Source organism: Protomyctophum bolini (assembly GCF_963924005.1).
Source record: "Protomyctophum bolini genome assembly, chromosome: 1".
In the NCBI taxonomy this organism is placed as follows: domain Eukaryota; kingdom Metazoa; phylum Chordata; class Actinopteri; order Myctophiformes; family Myctophidae; genus Protomyctophum; species Protomyctophum bolini.
The window spans coordinates 6,361,318-6,384,246 of record NC_137862.1 but is presented as its reverse complement, the minus strand read 5'-3'; the positions used below and the strand labels follow the sequence as shown (position 1 = coordinate 6,384,246).

General features: G+C 44.4%; 1 protein-coding gene across 3 annotated transcripts in view; it reads right to left on the bottom strand.

The window, feature by feature from the left end:
- usp10 (ubiquitin specific peptidase 10) overlaps positions 1 to 22,929 on the bottom strand; it is a 47,657-nt gene that overhangs the window by 18,900 nt on the left and 5,828 nt on the right. For all 3 annotated transcript variants that reach the window (XM_080769370.1, XM_080769368.1, XM_080769369.1), the window contains exons 2-6: positions 12,472 to 12,540; positions 10,649 to 10,694; positions 10,203 to 10,262; positions 4,360 to 5,733; positions 103 to 194 (exon numbers count right to left, since the gene is read on the bottom strand). In XM_080769370.1, the coding sequence (XP_080625496.1) occupies positions 103 to 194; positions 4,360 to 5,733; positions 10,203 to 10,230 (1,494 nt within the window). In that variant the 5' untranslated portion in view covers positions 10,231 to 10,262; positions 10,649 to 10,694; positions 12,472 to 12,540. The remainder of the gene's footprint in view (positions 1 to 102; positions 195 to 4,359; positions 5,734 to 10,202; positions 10,263 to 10,648; positions 10,695 to 12,471; positions 12,541 to 22,929) is intronic.

Genomic DNA, 22,929 nt, shown 5'->3' with positions numbered 1-22,929 from the left:
GAATATAATAACAACCCAACTCGTACAGCTATCAAAAGAGACAGAAATAAGCAAACAAGAGTCAAATTTAAAAACAGGAAACGGAAAAGCACAAAAGGATACAGCGTTGATATAGCACCAGTTTCCCTTGTTGATCAGTCCTCTCGGTTGCAAAGACACTGGTTTGTGTATCAACTTCACATTCTCAATAAGTTCTGCGGATTCAAACAAACACATCATTTTCCACAAAAGGTGACACGCACATAAGTATGAAGAAAAACAGCAACCCGTCATTGTGAATATTGTGCAGGCATAGTGTCAATGTGGGATTACATTTTAGATAACACAAATGTTCCTTTTTCTGCTCCTGCAGCATTATGACTGACACACAAGCCTAGTCGAGACAGAATAAAGGACATGTTGTACCACGCCTAGGAAGGGAGGCCATCACTGAAAACACAGCTCCCATGGTAACGTGGACATTTTAGACAACGCATTAATACTGAACCTGAAACAGGAGGTTTCAAAAGAAAATTATGTACATTATGTGTGTCAGTGTGTGTCTATGAGTTATGTAAATATTGTCCGATTGGGATTTTCTTTTTGTGCATTATCCATTTTTACCAGGGCTGAGACTCGAGTTAATCAATGAGTGAGTATTTTTTTTTTTTTTTTTTTTTTAATAAAAATGTCCCATCGACTGGGCCAAGCAAAGCGGTAAGTCAACGCAAGCATCCATGTAGTAAAGGATAGTAAAACGTGACGTGGGAGTCGATGAATTGTGCCAGAAAGAGACCATGTTACAACTAAAGGTCCAAGAAGATCTAGACGTTGCTGTAAATCAAGTTCAAAGACACAAGTTGCAGCTCTATAACCCATTCTGACCTGAGATCAGGTTTCCACTGGACACACACTGGTCTGATGAACCCATTCTGACCCGAGATCAGATTCTAAAAATGTCAGTCGTTCTTCGATTTTTCAAAAATAGCAGACCTACAAGCTCGTAGCGCGCCACTCGGTGGCGCGCTACGAGCTTGTAGATCTGCTATTTTTCAATAGCTAAAGCATAACATGATGCTAATACAGAAATGGGTTCCCGTTCAGAATGGGATAAATAACTTGACATGACTAAAAAGTACTTTGGGAAATGAACAGTCGTTAAACCAATTAGGCCCTACATACGTTGTTATAGCATTGTGAGCTTGTAGATTTTTTTTTCTTTTCATTAAAAAAATTAAATAAATTGGCACAAAAAGGTACACTTTCTCTCCCTCAAGTCGATCCACAAGTACAGTAAAAAGGTACATGATCAAATATTGGGAAAAAAAGGACTGCTTTTACAACCTTTACAGCTGTGGACAATAAACCACCAGGTTGCTCACAGAACAGACACATCACAAATGCTCCATAGTGAGAACAGGAAGAAAAGCCATTATTTATAGGATTCTTTTGTTGTTTTTGTTTAGGATTGTTACTTGCAAGTGTATCTGACTGTGTGGACAGTCACAGAACAGCAGGTGATGAGCTGTCAACTCCTCTCCAAACATACCGATGACCTTTAGTGTCAAAGTCTGTTTAGTTTAGCAAATATTAAAAATAAGCCCATCCACCGAGTTCTACTTTAGAACAAGCTCACTATAGAGCGCCGCAGTCCCTCCCCCTTTCAGAAAAACGAGTGGCCCAGGAAATGAAACCCCAATGCATTCTCCCATCGGCACTTCTAATATAATTTATTTAAAGACGGTTACGCCGCGGACAAAGCCAACTCGGATCGTGAAAAATCATGACAATGAACACAATGTTTTGGGGCCGATCAAATAATTTATAAGACGAAAAACAAAACAAATAGTGTTGTCTCCTGACTTTCTTTTCTTCTTTCTAATGATTTGATCGGCCCAAAACATTGTGTTCATTGTCATGATTTGTCACGATCCGAGTTGGCTTTGTCCGTGGCGTAACAGTCTTTAAATAAATTTAAAAAGAAGTGCCGATGGGAGAATGCATTGGGTTTTCATTTCCTGGGCCACTCGTTTTTCTGAAAGAGGGAGGGACTGCGGCGCTCTATAGAGAGTCACAGTCCCGCCCCCTTTCATGACGACGCCAGGCCCAGGAAATGAATCCCAATGCATTTTTCCCATAGACATTTAAAAATGTATTTATTTGAAGACCTTTTTAAGCGTCGTACGAAGCAAACTCGTGTCGTGACAAATCATGACAACACACACAATATGTTGGACCAAACAAATAATTACAAAGAAGAAAAACAAAAAAAGTGTTGTAACCTGCCGTGTTTTTCTACTTTCTAATTCTTTGTTTGGCCCGAAAAATTGTGTGACGATGATTTGTCACGACAAGAGTTGGCTTTGTCTGCAGCGTAAACGTCTTTAAATAAAATACTTTCTGAAAAGAGGAAAATGAATGGGGATTTCTTCTACGGGTCTCATGACTGCGACGCTCTATAGAGGGTTAAAGCCAATTTATACTGTTGTCACACAACAAATGCAATGCTTTCCACAAACGCCAGACAAAGAAATGTATTTTCAACAGCAATAAATCTTGAGTGACGACGTATGAAGAGGCCTTCACAATAGTAAACACAGAGGATGGGGTGGCAACAACGTGAAGGATGATGTTTGGTGGGCAAAGTGGTGACCCTAGTGTACATCAATGTGATGCAACTGGGGGCAGCAAAGCCTTAACAGGCATTTGAGGATTTAAAGGGGGTGTCAGTGATTTCAGTCAAAAACCCTTAGGTTTCGTTTTTGCCTTGGGACACAAGCTTTCATCCAATCAGGATAGAGAACAAAAACGAAACCTAAGGTTTTTTGACCCCCAGGGGTTAACTGGGGACAGGGAGGAACTCCTTATATGGTCAGCACACTCTATAGTAGAGAGGATTATCACAACAAAACAAAAAAATAAGTGATATTTGAATTAAGTGAAATCACTGACTCTACCTTTAACCCATTTAGGCCTGACCTCAAAATTTAAAATAAATCTTCCAAATCCTCCAGTTTTCTGAAATAAATATTTTCACGATAAAAAAAAAATAGCAGACCTACAAGCTCATAGCGCGCCACTTGGTGGCGCACTATGAGCTTTGTAGATCTGCTATTTTTCAATAGCTAAATTATAACATAATGTTTAACCCATTCTGACCTGAGATCAGATTAAAAAAAATGTCTTCTACATCCTGACAGTTTTCTGAAAAAGCTATGTTTCTATGTCAGTGGTTCTTCAATTAAAAAAAAATAGCAGACCTACAAGCTCGTAGCGCGCCACTCGTGTAGATCTGCTATTTTTCAATAGCTAAAGCATAATACAATGCTAACACCAAAAGGGGTTCCCGCCCAAAATGGGCTAAAAGGCATTTTAAAGGCCAGGACTTCTGGTCTCCTTCCATACTAGGATGTGCCTTTGGCTCCATTGCTTGAGGTTAGAATGTGATTTCCAAGTCTCTGTTCACACGGGAAATGACCAGGAAAAAAAGGCCGGACGCTAAACCTGACGAATGTGCGAGTGCCCCACCTTGAGAACCTTATACTGGTGAGGTAAGGTCATACACATGTGTGAAAGGACTCAATATTATTCTGCAATGTGCAACCGCCACCTAGTGTTCACTCAACCTAAAGCAACATGTTAAAGGACCACTTCACCACTTTTCAACCCATCTTCATATAATAGGTCCTCACTAATAATTATGAAAGAAATGGCACGATTGTTTTCTACTCATCATCTGTCTGTCTCATAGGAGGGCTGTGGGCAGTTTAGAAAGATTTAGAAGTTTTTTTTTTACAAAAATGTTTAGATTCATTATCGTGAGAACGATGGCTTCCATTTTTGCATTGCAACTTTTCAGGACTAGAAAGCTTGCAGTTTTTATTAGCTTGTATTCCCCATCGATGAGGTCACTGGAAGACGGTTTCTGAACTACCCACAGCCCTCCTATGAGACACAGACAGAGTAGAAAAGAATTGCACCATTTTTCCATGATCATTAGTGAGGACCTATTATATGAAGATAGGTTGAAAAGTGGTCCTTTAAATGATCCATGTTCAATACATCTATCCAATCACATATTAACACTTTAATTATATAATTAAAAACACTAATTATAAATGAAATTATGTGTTAAAAATATATTTTGATCACGCCATTATTTTTGCTCTGCTTACACTTGGCATAATATAAAGCCTGGTAGCATAGGTTGTACACATGGTATAAGGCAAAAACACGTCTCAATGCTGCCATCAAGTGGAGGGTGATGGTATAGATCAACAAAGCATTAATAAACCCATCTTGACTGGCATCAAACACTTCATGACAACATCATGTACTTAAAGCTAAACCCTGGAATCTGGATATTCTTTTTAATTATACCTGCAAGTTTAGGGGCCATGGGATCTTCCGAAACATGAACAGGGTTCTCTTTGACCTCCCCAGCCTTCTCGGGCTGCTCTGGCGTAGTAGCGGCGGGGGCTGGAGCCACCGCCTCCACAACATTCTTCACCTCCACAAAGGCCTGAGGGCCCCCGGGCGGAGGCTTGGAGCTGTGGAAGAGACTAGCCCACGATTTGGGGAGGTTGGCAGTGGGTGCGGCGGGCGGGGCGGGCGGCGAATGAGCCTCCGCCACCGCCAGTGCCGAGGGCCGAGCCTCAGAGTCTGGAGACGGGCCCGCTCCCCGCTGGGCCTGTTCCCCAGTCTCACAGTCTTCTTTGTGTCCATCTGTACAGTCGGCAGTGTTGGGCTCCGCTAGTCCGTTGGCCACCCCACTGTCCGCGGCCTCCTCCCCCCCCTCCTGTTCAGTAGTAGCAGTAGCAGTGGAGGCAGTAGGGGGGCTGGGAGCCACGGCAGCCGAGGAGGGAGGAGGAACGGGGGATTTGGGAGAACAGGGGCTGTGCCCACCGCTACCCACGAGTTCAGGGCTGGTCGGAGCCAAATGCTCTGGCTGCTGATCTGCAGTCCTGGGCCCCTCCGTCATCCCACTGCTTTGAGAGGAGGATGAAGAGGAGGATGTCGCATTGTTACCGTCTGATAAAGAGGCGGCTCCGCTCGTTAAGTCCAAAGACGACTCATCAGGGCTGTCACAAGTCCTCTGATTGACGGCAAAGCCAGCCGCTGCCACTGGAGCGGCCGACGTCGCCGAAGAGACCAGGCCGCCGTGGGAGGAGAGTTCAGGCCCCGACAACGCCTTGCCGATAATAACGTCCTCGGCGCTGTGTTGTTGTTGTTGTGGCGCGCCGAGCGCTGCATGTCCGTTCACCAGGCCCGTCACGGGGGGCCCGTCTACCATGGCTCCGCCGCCACCACCGCCGCCGCCGCTGCTGCTGTTGTTGCTGCTGCTGCTGCTGCCGGCCGACCCCTCCAGGTAGTTGTAATATCCCGGTGGTCGCTTTTTCTTTTTCTTCCGCTCGCGTTGCCCGAGGCTGCCGGGGACCTCCCCGTCCGCCCCGTCCCCCCCGTCCACCCCGTCCATGTCCGCGCAGGCCTGATTGTCCATGGCGGAGCACTCGGAGTCGGGGCAGTCCAGCATGTTGAAGTCGGCGCCGTCGGGGACGTCCTCCGCGTCCTCCTCCTCCTCGGCTGTGGGAGAGGAGGACGACTGCTGGGAGGAGGCCTGCTGGCAGCCCAGGATGAACTCCGGAGCCTGGGGGTTGAGGGTGCTGGAGACCTTGAACAGAGGGTCCTTCACCCCGATGGACTCGGAGTTCATCACCTCGTCCACGCCAAACTCAATGCGTTGGTAGTCTTCCCCTGTGGAGAACAACATCTCAGTCAGGTAGAAGGAAAATACCAAACTCTAAGCCTCTACGCCGTGTACCGTACGTGATTCAATATAGAAACCCTTCAGTTGATAGTTTTACATCAGTGTTTCCTAAGCAGTGTCGCTGTCCAACCATTCCGGTAGCACAGAACTGTGTCCTCCATCAAGGGGGCCTCAGGATGATTCATAATAAAACTTGGGTGGCTACTGGCTATGCAAAACTAGTTGAGAAACACTGATCAGCCAAATTCCAATAAATCAAGTTCACATGTATAAACTAATCAAACATGGGCATATTTTCAACTGTTTATGGAGCAAAAACAATGCAACAGGAATACATGCAGTGTTGTGAAAAGTTTTAAGCACACCCAATGAAAAGGACTTATTTTAAAACATTTATGGAAATTAAGGAAAGCGTAATACTAATTTCAACACTACTGATTGTTAAAGATGATCCGATTCAATAATCGGATAGTGGGAAAAGATACATGCAATCATTTAGTTAGCAGAAATAAAGAGAAATGCAGTATTTTGAGTGGGAAAAATAGATACACCTCAAACTTCACTTGTATCTTTGCATCAGTCTCTTGCATTGATTGAGGAATTCTTGTCCACTCCTAATGTAGTACACTTATGGGCCTCTCAAAAACATTACACCTCACACGTGTTCGGTTATGGAATCATTTTGTGAATTTGCCTTGTGTGTCATTGACATAATGAAGGTCCACTTATGAGTCAGCTTAAGCCAGGGGTTTTTCAGGTGTTTTTTTTTTTTTACTTTTAATAACTTACAGGAGTTCTTACTGTAGGTGTGTGTGTAATGTGAGCTTACCATAATCACAGTAATCCTTAATCATATTCCATCACAAAATCACAATATTTTATTAGATATTATATTGATATAATAGCTATTTTGTCCAGCTCCCTGTGGTGCATGAACCCCACACCACTATTGCATAGCAAAACGATTCGATAGCGATTATTTGCATTGCAAAACGATACGATACATAGTCAATGTTGCCGTTTTCATTTCGATATACTTCGATTCTTGAAATTAAAATCGACGCAGTAACTATATCGTTACACCCCCTACCTCCCAGGCACATTTTCAACTTTGCATAAAGAACAGCAATTAATCCAGGTCTCCAAAGACGATGTGAGACAGGGACAACGATTACCTTCTTTAACTCTTGAATGGTAAAAACACGGGTTAACGATGGTCTATTATCAACTGCTTTAACTTCTGGCATTAGTAGGATGGAGGTGTTTGATATGTACTTTGTGCAAAATCTTGCTTTTCCTTTACCTTAGGACAAATGTAGTTTAGGAAAAACATTTATTGCATTAGAACTTTTTAACAGTCAATAGTGTTGAAATGAGGATTATGATTTCTTAAGTCTAACCAGTCCCACCAGAAAAACCTGATCATGCAATCGCATAATTCAATGCATAATCAGCCAAATGGCACATATTATGCATTTGTTTCTCCCCAAAATCGCATAACTCCAAAATGTGTGGGGCTCGCATGATTTCACAAACCCTGCACACAGAAGCAAAACAAACCGCGGTGTGGCACACAGACATTGCAGCGGAAGAGATAAAAATCAACCTGCTCTGTAAAAATTCAATACAATTTCATAATGACTTTCATTGTGAATTCTACTTGATAAAATGTCCATTGCACTCCTTATGAACTGAGCTTAAAGCACAACATAGTTGACATGGGTTTGAATGAGCATGAATAGCTGCAATTCTTTGAAAAATCATGAACATGTGCAAATCTTTGAATATGTTCCTTTACAGTGAACATTTTTAACTCAAATATTTGCTTCTGGGAGGTCCCTGGAACAACACATTTTGAGATGGGGGTCAGCGGCCAAGTACATATTCTTTTTCTTTTTAATTTTATTAATATTTTTTATCCCACGATTTTTGCAACCCAGTTTTTTCACCCAGTGCCAATTATCTAATGTAATCCTGGGCGCCACACTTCCTCTGCCAACCTGGGGGGGGGCAGCGGACCGACCTCATGCCTCCTTCTATGCATGAGGAGTCCAAGCTGCTTCTTTTCACCTGACAATTTCCCTGGTTGGATGAAGGAAGCTCTGAGAAGGAAGTGAAGTGGTCACGTGACTGGGCTGCGCCATGACACTTTCATGGACACTTTCATGGGAGCCAAACTACCCGGAAGTTTGGCAGAATGCAATGGAGTCAATGAGAGCTCAGTGACCAGCTCATGAACAAACATTATTTATGAACAATTGAGACCTTTTGTAAAGTAATCACTTCTGGAAAATAACAGAAGACATGTAACACATTATTGTCTGCCGTGTTGTTATTCGATGTGTACACTGTAATTTTTATGGAGGTATGGTATCTCTATAAAAATAGAGATACCATAAAGTACAAAGTACATTTCTGAACGCACCAAGTATCGCGAGACTTCCCACCGTTTCCTGTCTGGCAGCCAAATATTGCGATACTTCGGAGCCAGATACGATACCTGCTGCAGTTTAGATCCTCAGATAAAATGATATACTGTGCACTCTGTGCACATCGAAAAGTAAGTGATTAGAAAACAACCTGTGATATGTCTTCTGTTATTTTCCAGAAGTGATTACTTTACAAAAGGTCTCAATTGTTCATGAATAATGTTTGTTATGAGCTGGTCCAGCCGGCTCCATTCACTGCCATGTATTCATTGCACTTCCTGTGAGTTTGGCTCCCATGAAAATGTCCATGAAAGTGTCATGGCACAGCCCAGTCACGTGACCCTTCCTTCTCAGAGCTTCCTTGGGTTAGATGTAGCGCGTGGAAGGAACACGTTATTCCGACCAGTTCCTTTCCCCTCCATCAAGCGCCCCGGCTGGCCAGGGGGAGGTAGTTTTAGAGACCAGGATTACTGTATGTTTTTGTGAGGGTACCTACCCTAGGGGACACGGGGAGAACATGCAAACTCCACACAGAAAGGCCCTTTCGCCAACCCCACCTCGGTCCACCTCGGTCCCCCCCCCCATCTGAAAATATTTTGTGGCGAGGGACCCTTAGAGTATATATGAATAGAGGGCATCCGAGTTCTCCTTCCATCCACTTGCATTAAGTTGCTCAAAAGCGCATGAGGCGATTTCACTCCTCCTTCCGGGTAGGAACAGAGTGCATTCTGGGATGGATTTGCCCCAAACACATGAACGCGTTGCCGTTGAACACGCACGAGCGCGCACGAGCGTGCTGCCGTCGTGAACGTGCACAATGATAGTCAACGGACCAGCGCGTTCATGTGTTTGGGGCCAGGCTGCAATATCAAATTCGGCCACTATGTCCATTTCGCCTCAGGGTTTCCTCTGGGTGCCCTCTCTATTCATATAATACTCTAAGGAGGGACCTCAATACAAGATTTGTATTCTAATGTTTTCAATATTCCACATTTTTCAACTTCTTTCAAGATTATTTACAATTTAGGTTGTGAGCTTGATTTGAGTGGTAAACTAGATTTTTATGATATTTATACATTGTTGGGAGATAATCACCTTTTCTCATCAAAATACATTTTGTTCCAGTTTCTGCATTTTCCACAACTTCTGTCAGTTGCAATTGTATCTAATTCCAGCAAATTCACAGCATGAATTCATATAAAACCCCTGCATATTTCATTGCATAATCAAGGATTTTTTTTGCCCGCATTATCCTGGAGGGACTGTCTAAAACACAATTGGGTGTACTTATTTTTCACAGAACTGTACGTCAAGCTTATTCTAAAATGTATTTTAATAACACAATACCCTGTACATGATAAAGAACAGTAGCACACCATCTTAAAAAGCACATGTACTCGGTATCATTTGGTTACGTTAACTTGGAAGCTATTAGGCAGTGAGAGAGCGCCCAGTGAAAAAGTGAACAAAAAAAAGGAGAACAATTAGTAAGTGCAAGTCATGTAAAAATCATCCAAGTGCTCTTCGATACGATGCAGCCGAGCGGTAATCCATAAACCTCAACTGCAAACCCTGAAGGACTGCAAGGTAATAATGGTTAAGAGAGGGTATGAAGACGGCACGATTACTTCATCTACCGGGATTAGACGGTCCTGTTAGTGTTTTATCATTTCAATCCAAGGCAGCGGGTGCATTCATGGAGGTACAGTAAATGTTAGCAGTCCTGAAAACCATCCCTATGCCCCATTTTAGTCCAATACAGGCGGATTGCGGGGCTCATTAAAACATCTGTTAAACTCAGAACACTGCTGTGGAAACGCAAAACGCATTAAATGCAAGAGAAGATAAGAGATACTTAACTGTTTTAAGAGCATGCAAAGCCTTACAGATTGTACAAACAGGCAAGAGAGAGAGAATATAGTGGCAAGGTTTAGAAAGCCACTAGGTTTTTAAAAACCGGAGATTTTTTTTTCCAGCAAAAATTACGACAGCTAATCAAGCCAAGGAGCGTCGGACCCAAAACTCACCGCAAACCTGCCGTTTCACAGACTCCATAATGTAAGGTACAGCAGGAGTACAGTAGCTTCCTAAATGATCAATACAAATCAACGTGAGGATAAGTGTTATGAGCAAGATGACACCGTCTCAAGGAGAGGCAGCCGATATTACACATTTTTTAAGTTGGTTGCGTGGGAACCAATACATGATAAGGGCTGCATCGATGCATTCTAATACGTCTGTAATCTTACAGATTACAGACAGAAAGGTGTTGGGGAAAAAATTAAAACATATGCCAAGCATCTCTGCCTGGCAGCACAGATTCAACTCAGGTAGTCTGAGTGACGTGTCGTTATATCATGTAAGAGCATGAATTTATTATGCCCACCAGACAGTCTGATGCTGATTTATTTTTTTCATGAGATAGAAATGAGTTATCTGGGAATATTTATAGTAAAACGGGCAATGGACTTACCGGAAGACTGACTGACGCAGGAGACTTTGTCATTGAATGGCGGAAGCTGTGGGCAGATCGTAGAGAGGATTAGATATCATAGAGATCGTAGAGAGGATTAGACATTAAGAATACCACACTCTCAATACCAGTCATTCAAAAAAAAGTATTTTTTGCTGGAACTACTGCTGCAAAAAATGCATGTTTCCAATGTCTAGATGGAAACCTCCTCATAGTCTTTCTGTAAAAAAATGGAAAATACTATTTCTGAATGTATTAGGGTTGGAAATATCAATTGCGAGAACTAATGGAGCAAAAAGGCAATCTATTGAAGCACTTACAGAGGCTGTAGAAAAGGTCAAAGCACAACTATAATGCCATAATGTACATGGATGGATGTATGTATGTATGTATGTATGTATGTATGTATGTATTTGGTTAAAATGGGTGTGTATGTATGTATGTATGTATGTATGCATGTACGCATGCCTACTTTTCAATCTTTATTTATAAGTCTACCAGCCAAGATTCCTATATATTTTAAAATGTCAAACTAACTGATGAAATGTCTGTTCTTGTTGCAATGATAATTGGAACCTTGGGGAGGGTGGGCCGATGGGGGAATTGTAATGAAAATGAAAAATGCTTAATAAAAACTTGGTCACAAAAAAAAGAAAAGGGATATTGAAGCTGTGGGCCGATCGTAGAGAGGATTAGATATTAAGAAAAGGGATATTTTTGCATTGTAAAAAAAGATTATTTCTAAAATAGTTAGTCCAGGGCTCGAAATTAACTTTTGAATCAAAAGATGATCATTTCTACATTTGAGCAAGAATCGTGCAGCACTAGTTGTCTCAGGCTGTCAAGTCAAGCACTTTGACAGACGACAGACAATAAATTACATCTTCATGGAAAATAATAATAATCCTAATCTCAATTGTCGTGGTGGAAAATCGAGCATTATGAGCAAGAATTGTGCAGCACTATCACCCAGCGCTAATTGAGTTTAAGTATTCATAAAAATATCCAGTTACACGTGATGGCACTAAGACTTTATAAGCAATGCTATAGGAGGGAAAGCCATTGGCTGCAGAGAAGGGAGGTTTTAATTTGGTGCGTTGACTATTTGAGGTCGTTAGAGGCAATGGGACAAAATTAACTCGCAGACAGATTCTCATTTGGCCAATGGGGCATCGTGTTTGACACCATGAGATGAGAATGGGAGAGAGAATGTACGCCAAATAACAATTAAGCTATGGAACGATACATAAGAAATAGTAGCGGTAGAACACTGCACTAAAACGACAACTTCAGACTAAACAACATACTGGGGATAGGCTCATTTTCCTTCTTTTAGATGGGCCTTTTATGCTCATTTTTCTACGTGTATTGATCCCAAATGACTTGCCATGGCGTCTATTTTAATTTCATGAATGCGTAGTTTGTCTTCATTACAAACGCATCCATGCCTTGGTTGTCAGGCCAGCCAATCATGAAAATATCGCCACTAGATCATGTGACTACACTAGAAAGTCTGATCTTTGATCAGCTCTGCAAGCTGATAAAGAAATAAAACATTTGTGAACGCAACAACAAACAGGGTAAAAGCGATTATGCTATGAGGGCTGCTGGGGAAACAGGACGACTGGGGCAATTCTGCAAAATACACACCATGGCAAGTAGTTTGGAATCGATATAAGTAGGACAATGAGCTTATATGTTATTTAGTCTCTGGAGTAGTCCTTAAATAGTACATACTGTGGTTACTTACTTACATTTTTACTGTCATGAAAAGACTTTAACATACTACATACTCTCATTTTAGACCCATTCCAACATCTTACCTCGACATAACATCGTGGAGTCACGAAGAACTGATTGATTTCATCAGGGCTGAACTCCCCGAAGATGTACTGTGGGAAGAAATAAACGCAGTGTGAAGGTCAAGATGTACATTACATACATGCCATTGTTAACACGTTATCACGTCAACAAATGAAAACTGAAAAAAGGCTTCCATGAATAGCCTATGTCATGAGTCATGCATGACATCAGGCAAATGCCAGTGAAATATAAAACCACAGAGCTGGTGTTCCCTTTCTGGACATGGAGTTAGAAGAATGACACAGGAAGGCTGTGATGTCATATTTAGAACTCATGTAGAGGACGGTGTCATTTCAACTGGGAGGCATACTATAGTCCTAGTTGGAAGGAGCATTGGTCCGAGGTGCGCTGGGGGTCGGGAGAGGGTTGGGGTTAGGTTTAGGTGTGCTGCCCCGGGGGAGGTTAGGGTGAGGGTTTGAGATAGGTTTAGGTGTGCTGCCCTGGGGGAGGTTAGGGTGAGGGTTTGAGGTAGGTTTAGGTGTGCTGCCCTGGGGGAGGTTAGGGTGAGGGTTTGAGGTAGGTTTAGGTGTGCTGCCCTGGGGGAGGTTAGGGTTAGGGTGAGGGTTTGAGGTAGGTTTAGGTGTGCTGCCCCGGGGGAGGTTAGGGTTAGGGTGAGGGTTTGAGGTAGGTTTAGGTGTGCTGCCCTGGGGGAGGTTAGGGTTAGGGTGAGGGTTTGAGGTAGGTTTAGGTGTGCTGCCCCGGGGGAGGTTAGGGTTAGGGTGAGGGTTTGAGGTAGGTTTAGGTGTGCTGCCCTGGGGGAGGTTAGGGTTAGGGTGAGGGTTTGAGGTAGGTTTAGGTGTGCTGCCCCGGGGGAGGTTAGGGTTAGGGTGAGGGTTTGAGGTAGGTTTAGGTGTGCTGCCCTGGGGGAGGTTAGGGTTAGGGTGAGGGTTTGAGGTAGGTTTAGGTGTGCTGCCCCGGGGGAGGTTAGGGTTAGGGTGAGGGTTTGAGGTAGGTTGTCGTTAGGACCAGGGACGCAGGGTTCCACAAGTCCATCATTCGCCGGGCCAAGAATGCAGCATTTGGTTTATATAAAAGTAACAGACAACACGGAGGAGAAGTGATGAGTCATGCCGCATTAGGCAAAACAAAACATCTCCCAGCAGGCCACGAGAGTCCGATTGAGCAAACATGACCTAGGCCTAGTGGCCTTGTATTGTAAACACTGTAGGGCTGCAACCATCTATTATCGTCTCAGAAATTATTCCATCGGTTACATGAGGAGGTAGAGTGGCCGCTTGGGAATCAGAAGGTTCCCGGTTCCATCCATGCCTCCCTGGGTTAGGGCCGATTCATACTCTTATTGCGAACGCAATGAGCACTTACTATGAGACCTAGCAGATCATGTCTGTGTGTGTGTGTGTGTGTGTGTGTGTCTGTCTGTCTGTCTGTCTGTCCCGCTATCCAAATATGGAGTGTGTTGCATCAGCAATCACTCAGCTCCATATATGGGCACAAAAGGGGCCAGGTCCACATATACAGTAACAGCGGGACAGACACACAGACAGACAGACAGACATGATCTGCAGGGTCTCAGCTGCGTACGCTTCCCGCGTTTGCGCGTCTTACTGGTTTTAGAGCTGAATAGAAGTTGGTTCGGGCACTGGTTTCACTTGGACTGGAGGTTGTTTCTACTAGTCCTGGGCAACCGAGCAACTGTTAAGGCTCATACATAGTCTGGATTTTCAGTGGTGAGGCGACCACCGAACTACAACATGACGTCACTGAGGCGACCACCAAACTACAACATGACGTCACTGAGGCGACCACCGAACTACAACATGACGTCACAAGCCACGGTGAAGAGCAAACCACCGCCCCAGCCCTTCTCTCCGTTTTACTCACCACCGCTCAACGTTATTTCGGCTCCGGTGGTCAGCTCACCACCAGAGCGGTGGTCACCTCACCACCGTAAATCCAGACTATGAATAGGCCTTTAATGTTGGACCCTGACAGCGAGGCATGTCACGGTGTACGGTGTCACCGGTGGGCGGGACACACCACTGAGTACGTTACTTGCAGACCCGACAGCACGGTTTCATTATTATTTTTAACCCATTCTGGGCGGGAACACACCTTTTGGTGTTAGCATTATGTTATGCTTTAGCTATTGAAAAATAGCAGATCTACAAGCTACGAGCTTGTAGATCTGCTATTTTTGAAAAATCGAATAGAAACATAGCTTTTTCAGACAACTGTCAGGATGTAGAAGACATTTTTAGAATCTGATCTCAGGTCAGAATGGCTATTTTTTCTCGTGTACCCTATAAAACCCACATTAGTTCATTTTCATGAGGCACCCATGTTTTTATAAGCAGGTTATCAATACTTTAGTCAGATTATGAAGTGCTGCTCTGCAACAGGGCAGCAGGCAGAGCAACACGTGCTGCGTGGTGTCACATTTCACTTTCGTTTGGTGTAGAGAAAGGTCTTCCAACATTGAGTTAAAGGAGAATTCCATGCTAGAATGCTTACCTTTCTTTGTAGTTGTTACGTCCCCACCAAAGAGGTCCAGGTGTTTTTTTGTGCAAAAACTCCTTATTGGCTATTTCCCCTACCATAAGCCCTCAATGAATTGCAATGCATTGAATGGGAATTGAATGGGGCTATGGGGGTGTTATGCTAGTTCGCTTATTTCCATCAAAAGAAGTAGTAAACTGTGCCGCTTGGGATATTATTTACATTATGAAGAGAGGATATATACAAACAAGAAATTATAATTTTGAGCGATGGAAATAAGCGAATTAGCACAACACCCCATAGCCCCATTCAATTCCCATTCAATGCAATGCAATTCATTTAGGGCTTATGGTAGGGGGAAATAGCCAATAAGGAGCTTTTGTACAAAATAACACCTGGACCACTTTGGTGGGGACGTAACAACTACAAAGAAAGGTAGGAAAGCCTTTTAGTATGGAATTCTCCTTTAAAAGCTGCATTGGACTTACTTACTATAGGTGAGCTTACTTCCACAGTGTTTTAGTGCTCACAATAAGTCAATAACCTTGTAGCAACAATGCGCTCTAGATTCATCTTGTAATGATTTTCTGTTAGCGTCTTGATCAGCGCTGATGCATGCTATTTGAGCTGAAACACGTCTGTTGTTGGTCTCAGTGATTACAATAAAAGTGAAAAGGACATTAAGGTGTTCTGCTGGGTTGTTTATCTTCTAGTTGTATATATATTTTTTTTTAGTAGTAGTAGTAGTAGTAAGTCTTGCCGAGCCATGAGCCTATCTCCTGTTTCTGTAGCGTGAGCATAGACTGTAAAAAATATGGACAAAGCCACACCTCCAGGAGCAGACCACACCTGGCCACACCAGGAGCAGACCACACCTGGCCACACCAGGAGCAGACCACACCTGGCCACACCAGGAGCAGACCACACCTCCAGGAGCAGACCACACCTGGCCACACCAGGAGCAGACCACACCTGGCCACACCAGGAGCAGACCACACCTGGCCACACCAGGAGCAGACCACACCTGGCCACACCAGGAGCAGACCACACCTGGCCACACCAGGAGCAGACCACACCTGGCCACACCAGGAGCAGACCACACCCCTAGGAGCAGACCACACCTCCAGGAGCAGACCACACCTCCAGGAGCAGACCACACCTCACACCTCCAGGAGCAGACCACACCTCCAGGAGCAGACCACACCTCCAGGAGCAGACCACACCAGGAGCAGACCACACCTGGCCACACCAGGAGCAGACCACACCTGGCCACACCAGGAGCAGACCACACCTCCAGGAGCAGATCACACCTGGCCACACCAGGAGCAGACCACACCTCCAGGAGCAGACCACACCTGGCCACACCAGGAGCAGACCACACCTGGCCACACCAGGAGCAGACCACACCTGGCCACACCAGGAGCAGACCACACCTCCAGGAGCAGACCACACCTGGCCACACCAGGAGCAGACCACACCTGGCCACACCAGGAGCAGACCACACCTGGCCACACCAGGAGCAGACCACACCTGGCCACACCAGGAGCAGACCACACCTGGCCACACCAGGAGCAGACCACACCCCTAGGAGCAGACCACACCTCCAGGAGCAGACCACACCTCCAGGAGCAGACCACACCTCACACCTCCAGGAGCAGACCACACCTCCAGGAGCAGACCACACCTCCAGGAGCAGACCACACCAGGAGCAGACCACACCTGGCCACACCAGGAGCAGACCACACCAGGAGCAGAACACACCTGGCCACACCAGGAGCAGACCACACCAGGAGCAGACCACACCTGGCCACACCAGGAGCAGACCACACCTGGCCACACCAGGAGCAGACCACACCTGGCCACACCAGGAGCAGACCACACCTGGCCACACCAGGAGCAGACCACACCTGGCCACACCAGGAGCAGACCACACCTGGCCACACCAGGAGCAGACCACACCTGGCCACACCAGGAGCAGACCACACCTGGCCACACCAGGAGCAGACCACACCTGGCCACACCAGGAGCAGACCACACCTGGCCACACCAGGAGCAGACCACACCTGGCCACACCAGGAGCAGACCACACCTGGCCACACCAGGAGCAGACCACACCTGGCCACACCAGGAGCAGACCACACCTGGCCACACCAGGAGCAGACCACACCTGGCAACACCAGGAGCAGACCACACCTGGCCACACCAGGAGCAGACCACACCTGGCCACACCAGGAGCAGACCACACCTCCAGGAGCAGAACACACCTGGCCACACCAGGAGCAGACCACCAGGAGTAGTTCTTCTGACCAAGCAATTGGTTAAAATAGGCTATCCAGCCATGCTGAATTGAGCATGACAGCACACCTAGCTGTTAATAGAAGATTTGAGAACTGATTAATCACATTAGAAACATCATCAGTTGTGCCGATTACTGATTAGACAGTTTTGTCAGAGCAGCAGCATTATTGGCTTATAGGAATGGAACAAAAAGGGCAGTTATAAGCTCCTATTTTAACATCAGTTATTATGGTGGTACTTGGAGAGACAAATATTTTCTGAGGTGGTACTGCAGTAAAAAAGTTTGGGAACCGGTATATCACCTTTAAGCCAATTGCTGTGATCTTGACAGTAATTGGTGCTGCTTCTGTTTTTAAACATTTAAAACAAAGGATCACTTAGTTAATTGATGCTCAGTTTGCTCACTCAGTTTTAAAAGCATGAGCCAGTATATAGCAAATTAGTTTAAGCAAAGCAAGACCTTTTGTGACCCTAAAATCCCATGGGTTCAAACAGGGATTACCTGTTGCTAGCACGTTTCTCACTGACAGCAGTCAAGACATTTTAATCGTCAAATTACACAGCATTAGTCTTTTGTTTGCTTACCGCACCGAACCTTGTGAACTTTAACAAAATGAATAGTGAAACAAAGAGCTGCCATTATATACAGTATATATATATATCAGTGTTGCTACTTTAAATATGAATAATATGCATTAGTAATTCAAGAATAAAAAAAAAGGGATTGGCCCAAATATGGGAGAGCAAACAGCACGGCAAGACAAGACCTTTGCAGTGGAATTATAAATAAGTATTTCCTCCTCATTGCTTTGTGAAGATAACCTGCTTTCCCTCCACTGGCGGCTATACTTAACTTAATCCCAGTTACACTGTAATTGCAGATGCCCCGTTGTTGCCAAACATTGATTGCAGAAGTGAAAGTGCCTTAAAGTTTCATCCAACTTTGGCTTTAGGGAATACCAGTCAAAAACTGCATGCTACATTTATTCTCTATGGAAACAAAAGGTGTAACATCCAAAATATTGTTTTAAATTAAACTAATGACACAAACAAAAGAAAACACGTTGGTGACGTGTAGTAGTGGTGATTGTCTAGACTCTAGACGAGCAATGGAGAAAAAGGTGAAATGAACTCACTAGTCACACAGTTAATCCTACCAGCGCATTAAACAGTGGGACATGAAAAGGGAGGTGCAGAGAAAAGAAAGTGCAACTCAAGCATATGTAACTCTTTGCAAACGAGGAGCCACACCAGGGCCCACATTGCTGAAATGGCACTACAAGCGACAAACAGCCAGCTATAATCCAACGGCCTCAGGACGGCTAATACAATCACAACAGAAAGAATGTCCCTTTGCCTCTTTCTGCAGGCATGCCACACGTACCACACTAAGCTTCCCTTGCTGTTCGTTTGGACTGAGGATTACCACAAATTAGCCATCTGTATTATTTCAACACACTCCAGTGACGACATCACACACACACACAGCGAACAGGGCTAGGTGGGCCTAGCATAATAAAGTGAGAAAGTAATTTAAGAATAACCATTAGGATAGATAAGAGAAGGAGCTGCATTACCCATTGATGATTGCGTTGACACCTACACAGGGCAAAGTTTTCATTTTCCGATAATGAAACTATGACATATAGCCAATAAAAGTACTGTTATGACACACACACACACACACACACACACAAAGATACGATCGACAACGAGAGGTAAGAATAAATCTTATCTCGACTAGCGACTGGAGGGCCGTCAAACTCAGGATCTTTTTTTTATAACTAGGTGGGATGATTTAGATCGCGAGTTATTAACGTTTTAAAGATTTTTGTTGTCATCGGCTAAACAGGGGGGGGGGGGGACATTTTCGATGACGCGTCACTGTTGTGCAACACAGAGGATTGCACAACAAGCTCACCTAGGCTGCGGAGCAATGCGACCTGTTTTTATATCACTAATTTGACGTAGATGAATCAATCTGTCTCGGGCACCGCCGCACGTGTACCTGAACTTGACGGTGATTTACGTCATGGGCCCTTAAACTGTTTAAAATGCTACTACGATACTAATTAAAGCTGCTATAAGCAATATTGTCAAAATTTGAATTACCTTTTTTTTTGGTATTCAGTCAGCCAACAATGGGTAAAAAGTTAAAACCTCCCAAAACATTGAATGTGCATTTAAAGATGTTCCTAGAAGCTTTGTCAATGGTCAAAAAAATATCCCGGTCGCAATGCCTAACAAATCAGGAAGCAGACAGGCAAATCGACCAATGACAAAGCTTCTAGGAAAGTCTTTGAATGCAGATTGCAGCCCCTACATGCGTCACAGAGGCTACATTTTTTTGTGGGAGCGTTCTACCCATTTCTGGCTGTTGGGTCTAAATGAGACACAAATAGCATGTGCTATTTTACACATTTTATATCGCTTTATATGGATCTGAAAGGGCACCGCTAAAAAATATTTTGTCCTAAGCCGGTTGCTAAGCAACGCCTGCACGCACGGAGCGTGCGTAGACTACCGTTATAATTAGGATGTTCTCTGGCTCTTTACTCGAAAACTAAGCCGCTGTCCGCTGTGCCGAGACCGAGAAAAATGATAGTTTGGTCTCCGGTTGCCCGACTGACTGACTATTAAATATGCGCGACCCAGATAGATGATTTTATTGGCATTTGGTAAAAAAAAAAAAAAAGAAAAGTCAGAATTCAACCGACCAAAAAGGTCTTTGATCACTAAAATTCTCTTTGGTGAGACCACCTGTCGCGCAAAGTCAAAATAAAGTTTAGATAGATAATCAATTATTTTTTTATGTTGCTGATGGATGGATGGAAGGATAATCTATACGTTTCTATCCTGCTGTTCCATCATGTGATATTCGGTGCAGGGCTGGCTGCTCGATGGTGAATTAGTATTGTAACATTCTCCTTGGCTTTGACTGCTTCGGACGGGGTGCATACTTAGTTTAGACTAGTCATTGGTTAGACATGGGTTACGGTTAGGTTTAGGTGTGCTACCCCGTGGGAGGTTAGGTTTAGGGTGAGGGTTTGAGATAGGTTGTAGTTGTAGGACTAATGACTGGTCTAACCAATGACTAGTCTAAACCAAAAACTGTCTAAACTAAGTACTGCACCCGCTTCAGACAACATATATACAGCTACAGTAGATTACTAACTTAGTAAGCTATATAGTCTTAGTAAGTATAGTCGGGTCAGAGTATCGGGGCCGGTTCCGAGTACGAGTACTTGAGGGTGGTATCGGCCCGAGTAACAGATACCGGTATCGGTACAACTCTAGTCGTCATTGGTCGATAACAATCCGCCCATGTGCGTGAGCACCGCGCACGCCGTTTCACCCGTGTTTGGTTAAAAGTTATATCGTTTCGAACATTACAAACTTTGCAAATAACTTCAGTATTCAATGTGTCGAGGAGAACAAGCAATTCCTTCCGTGATGCTATCATGCTATCCTGCTGCGTTGGCTCTCGTCAGTCAGTGTCTGCTGCCTGCCAGGCACAGCGTGCTAAAAGGGGGAGGAGCGGTTGCGGTGGAAGCAAGATCTACAAGCCAACGATGCATCGAGCCTCAAAACGTTGTTAGCTTGTAGATCTGCTCTCTTTGGCGAACGACACAGCCGTACTACAGAAAAATAAATTAAGGTATAGAACTTTTCTGTAAAATTGCGTGTAAATATTGGTAGTTACCGGTTTTGCGTTTTTTTGGGGCTTATTCCTACATTTTCAACATTGAACTGTCATTAATATACCTTAGTTGTTGTTGTGTACATAATGATAAAAAAGTCCCCACCCTTCTGTTTAGCTAAGAACTGGAGGTCTAGAGCCTGGTAGCATGTGATCATGACATCACAAAAGTTGTACTCTTTGGTTTGTAAAGTACATCTTGATGGCATGACCCCATATAAAGGGGTAATGTCCACACAACAACTCTAAGGTATATTAATGACATAGTTCAATGTTGAAAATGAGTGGTATTCCCCTTTAAACAAGTAATTCTCACACATTTTCATGTCAAGGACCCCCAGATTAATGTATTTGTCACAGGAACCCCCATACAAGTTTAGTGTTGGTGTTAAAATGTTTCAAAGAATATTCCACAGGCACAGTGTCACATTTTTTCCATGATTGTTTTGGAAATAGCAGATAAAAAAGCTCAACGCATCACAATGGGACGCATTGTGAGCTGACAGATCGTCAATTTTCAAATAGCCTAGACAGGCTTCTCTTGGGCTCGTTTCATGGACCCGGTTGCTTAGTTCTCTCACACAATCTGGCAACACTGCTCACACAGGCACAGACCATGCACAGTCAGACAGGTTAGCTCTAATGCTCTCTCGCTGCAGAGAGCAGGTCAGTTGTCAAATAAATCGCGCCATCATCATATTCCCCGACCAGACCTTAAAATATGGAACGTGCGTTCCGTATCAGTTAATTACGGGACTAAATACGGGAAAAGTGGGTGCTTATACCACTGACGAACACTGCAGGCTGCAGACAGTTGGGGCATAGCCGATAGCATAGCAGATAGCGCTGCTCCGTCAGTGTTAAAAAAAAAAAAAAAAACAGCTGCAAGCTGGTTAATAAAAGCCTTCAGAATGTACGCGACCTCATCATCAGCTAGTGTGCTGAATCCCTACTCCTGATTGGCTGCTTCTAGCCAATGGGACAAAGCGGCATCTGGGCTGTGTCTGACCATGCATGCCAGTGGCTACGGTTGACGTCCCCACCCCACCTACATGACCGTGTGGGGTTGGATACGCCCACTGGTCTTGGATCAGTAGTATGCATGCAAACTTCAAGCGAGACAGAGAGTCGGAGACGAGCGTAGGATAAGTAGCGAAAACGGCAGCATGTCGAACAAACACAAAAGTCCTCCTGTTAGAAGTGTGGTTGCAGTGCTGCAATCCTTTCACGCAAAAGGTGGTAAGAGCACGTTGACTTTAACAACACTTCTCCAAAGAAACACAAGGTTCATGTTATTATTATATCTAATCAATGTATCGCGATTCATGTCGAGTCTCGGTGTAGTGTTACTGTACCCCGGCTGCACTGCGCTCAGCTGCGAGAGCACGCTATATTTTTGAGTTGTGCGACGAGTGTGTGCGATGAGTGTGTGCATGCGCGAATGCATGTGCAGACAATGTGTGTGGGTGTGCGTGTGTGCGCTTTGCAACTTCACTATCATTACTGAGCCACTTAACGTTAGGTCTGCCATTTACAATTAGGGGGGGGGGGGGGTTAGAGCACACAAGCCAAGTGAACAGCACAGCTCGGGCTCCATGTCACATTATTAACCCCCGACCTCTGGGCCCGAATGTTGACATTTAAATTTCGCTCCAGGAGCTTCAATGTCCAGCAGGATAAGGTTTGAAGGTCAGCCTAGAATAGATGGACAGATATTACTTCGTTTCTGGATAAACTCCAGTGTCTCTCCTCAGCTGTGAATTCTACCAAACCGTCCGCAGTAACGGATGTCCAGCCTTGGGAGTTTCATCCATGTTTTGATGTGGTACATTCCCTATATCAAGCAGCAAGGCTGCTCATGGTGGAACTACAGTATATTGTGGATCTTCAGGTGCACCTATAGGTCAACTGCCATTCTAAACCCTCAGTAACATAGGGCAGCTGACCAATCAATTCCAGCTTA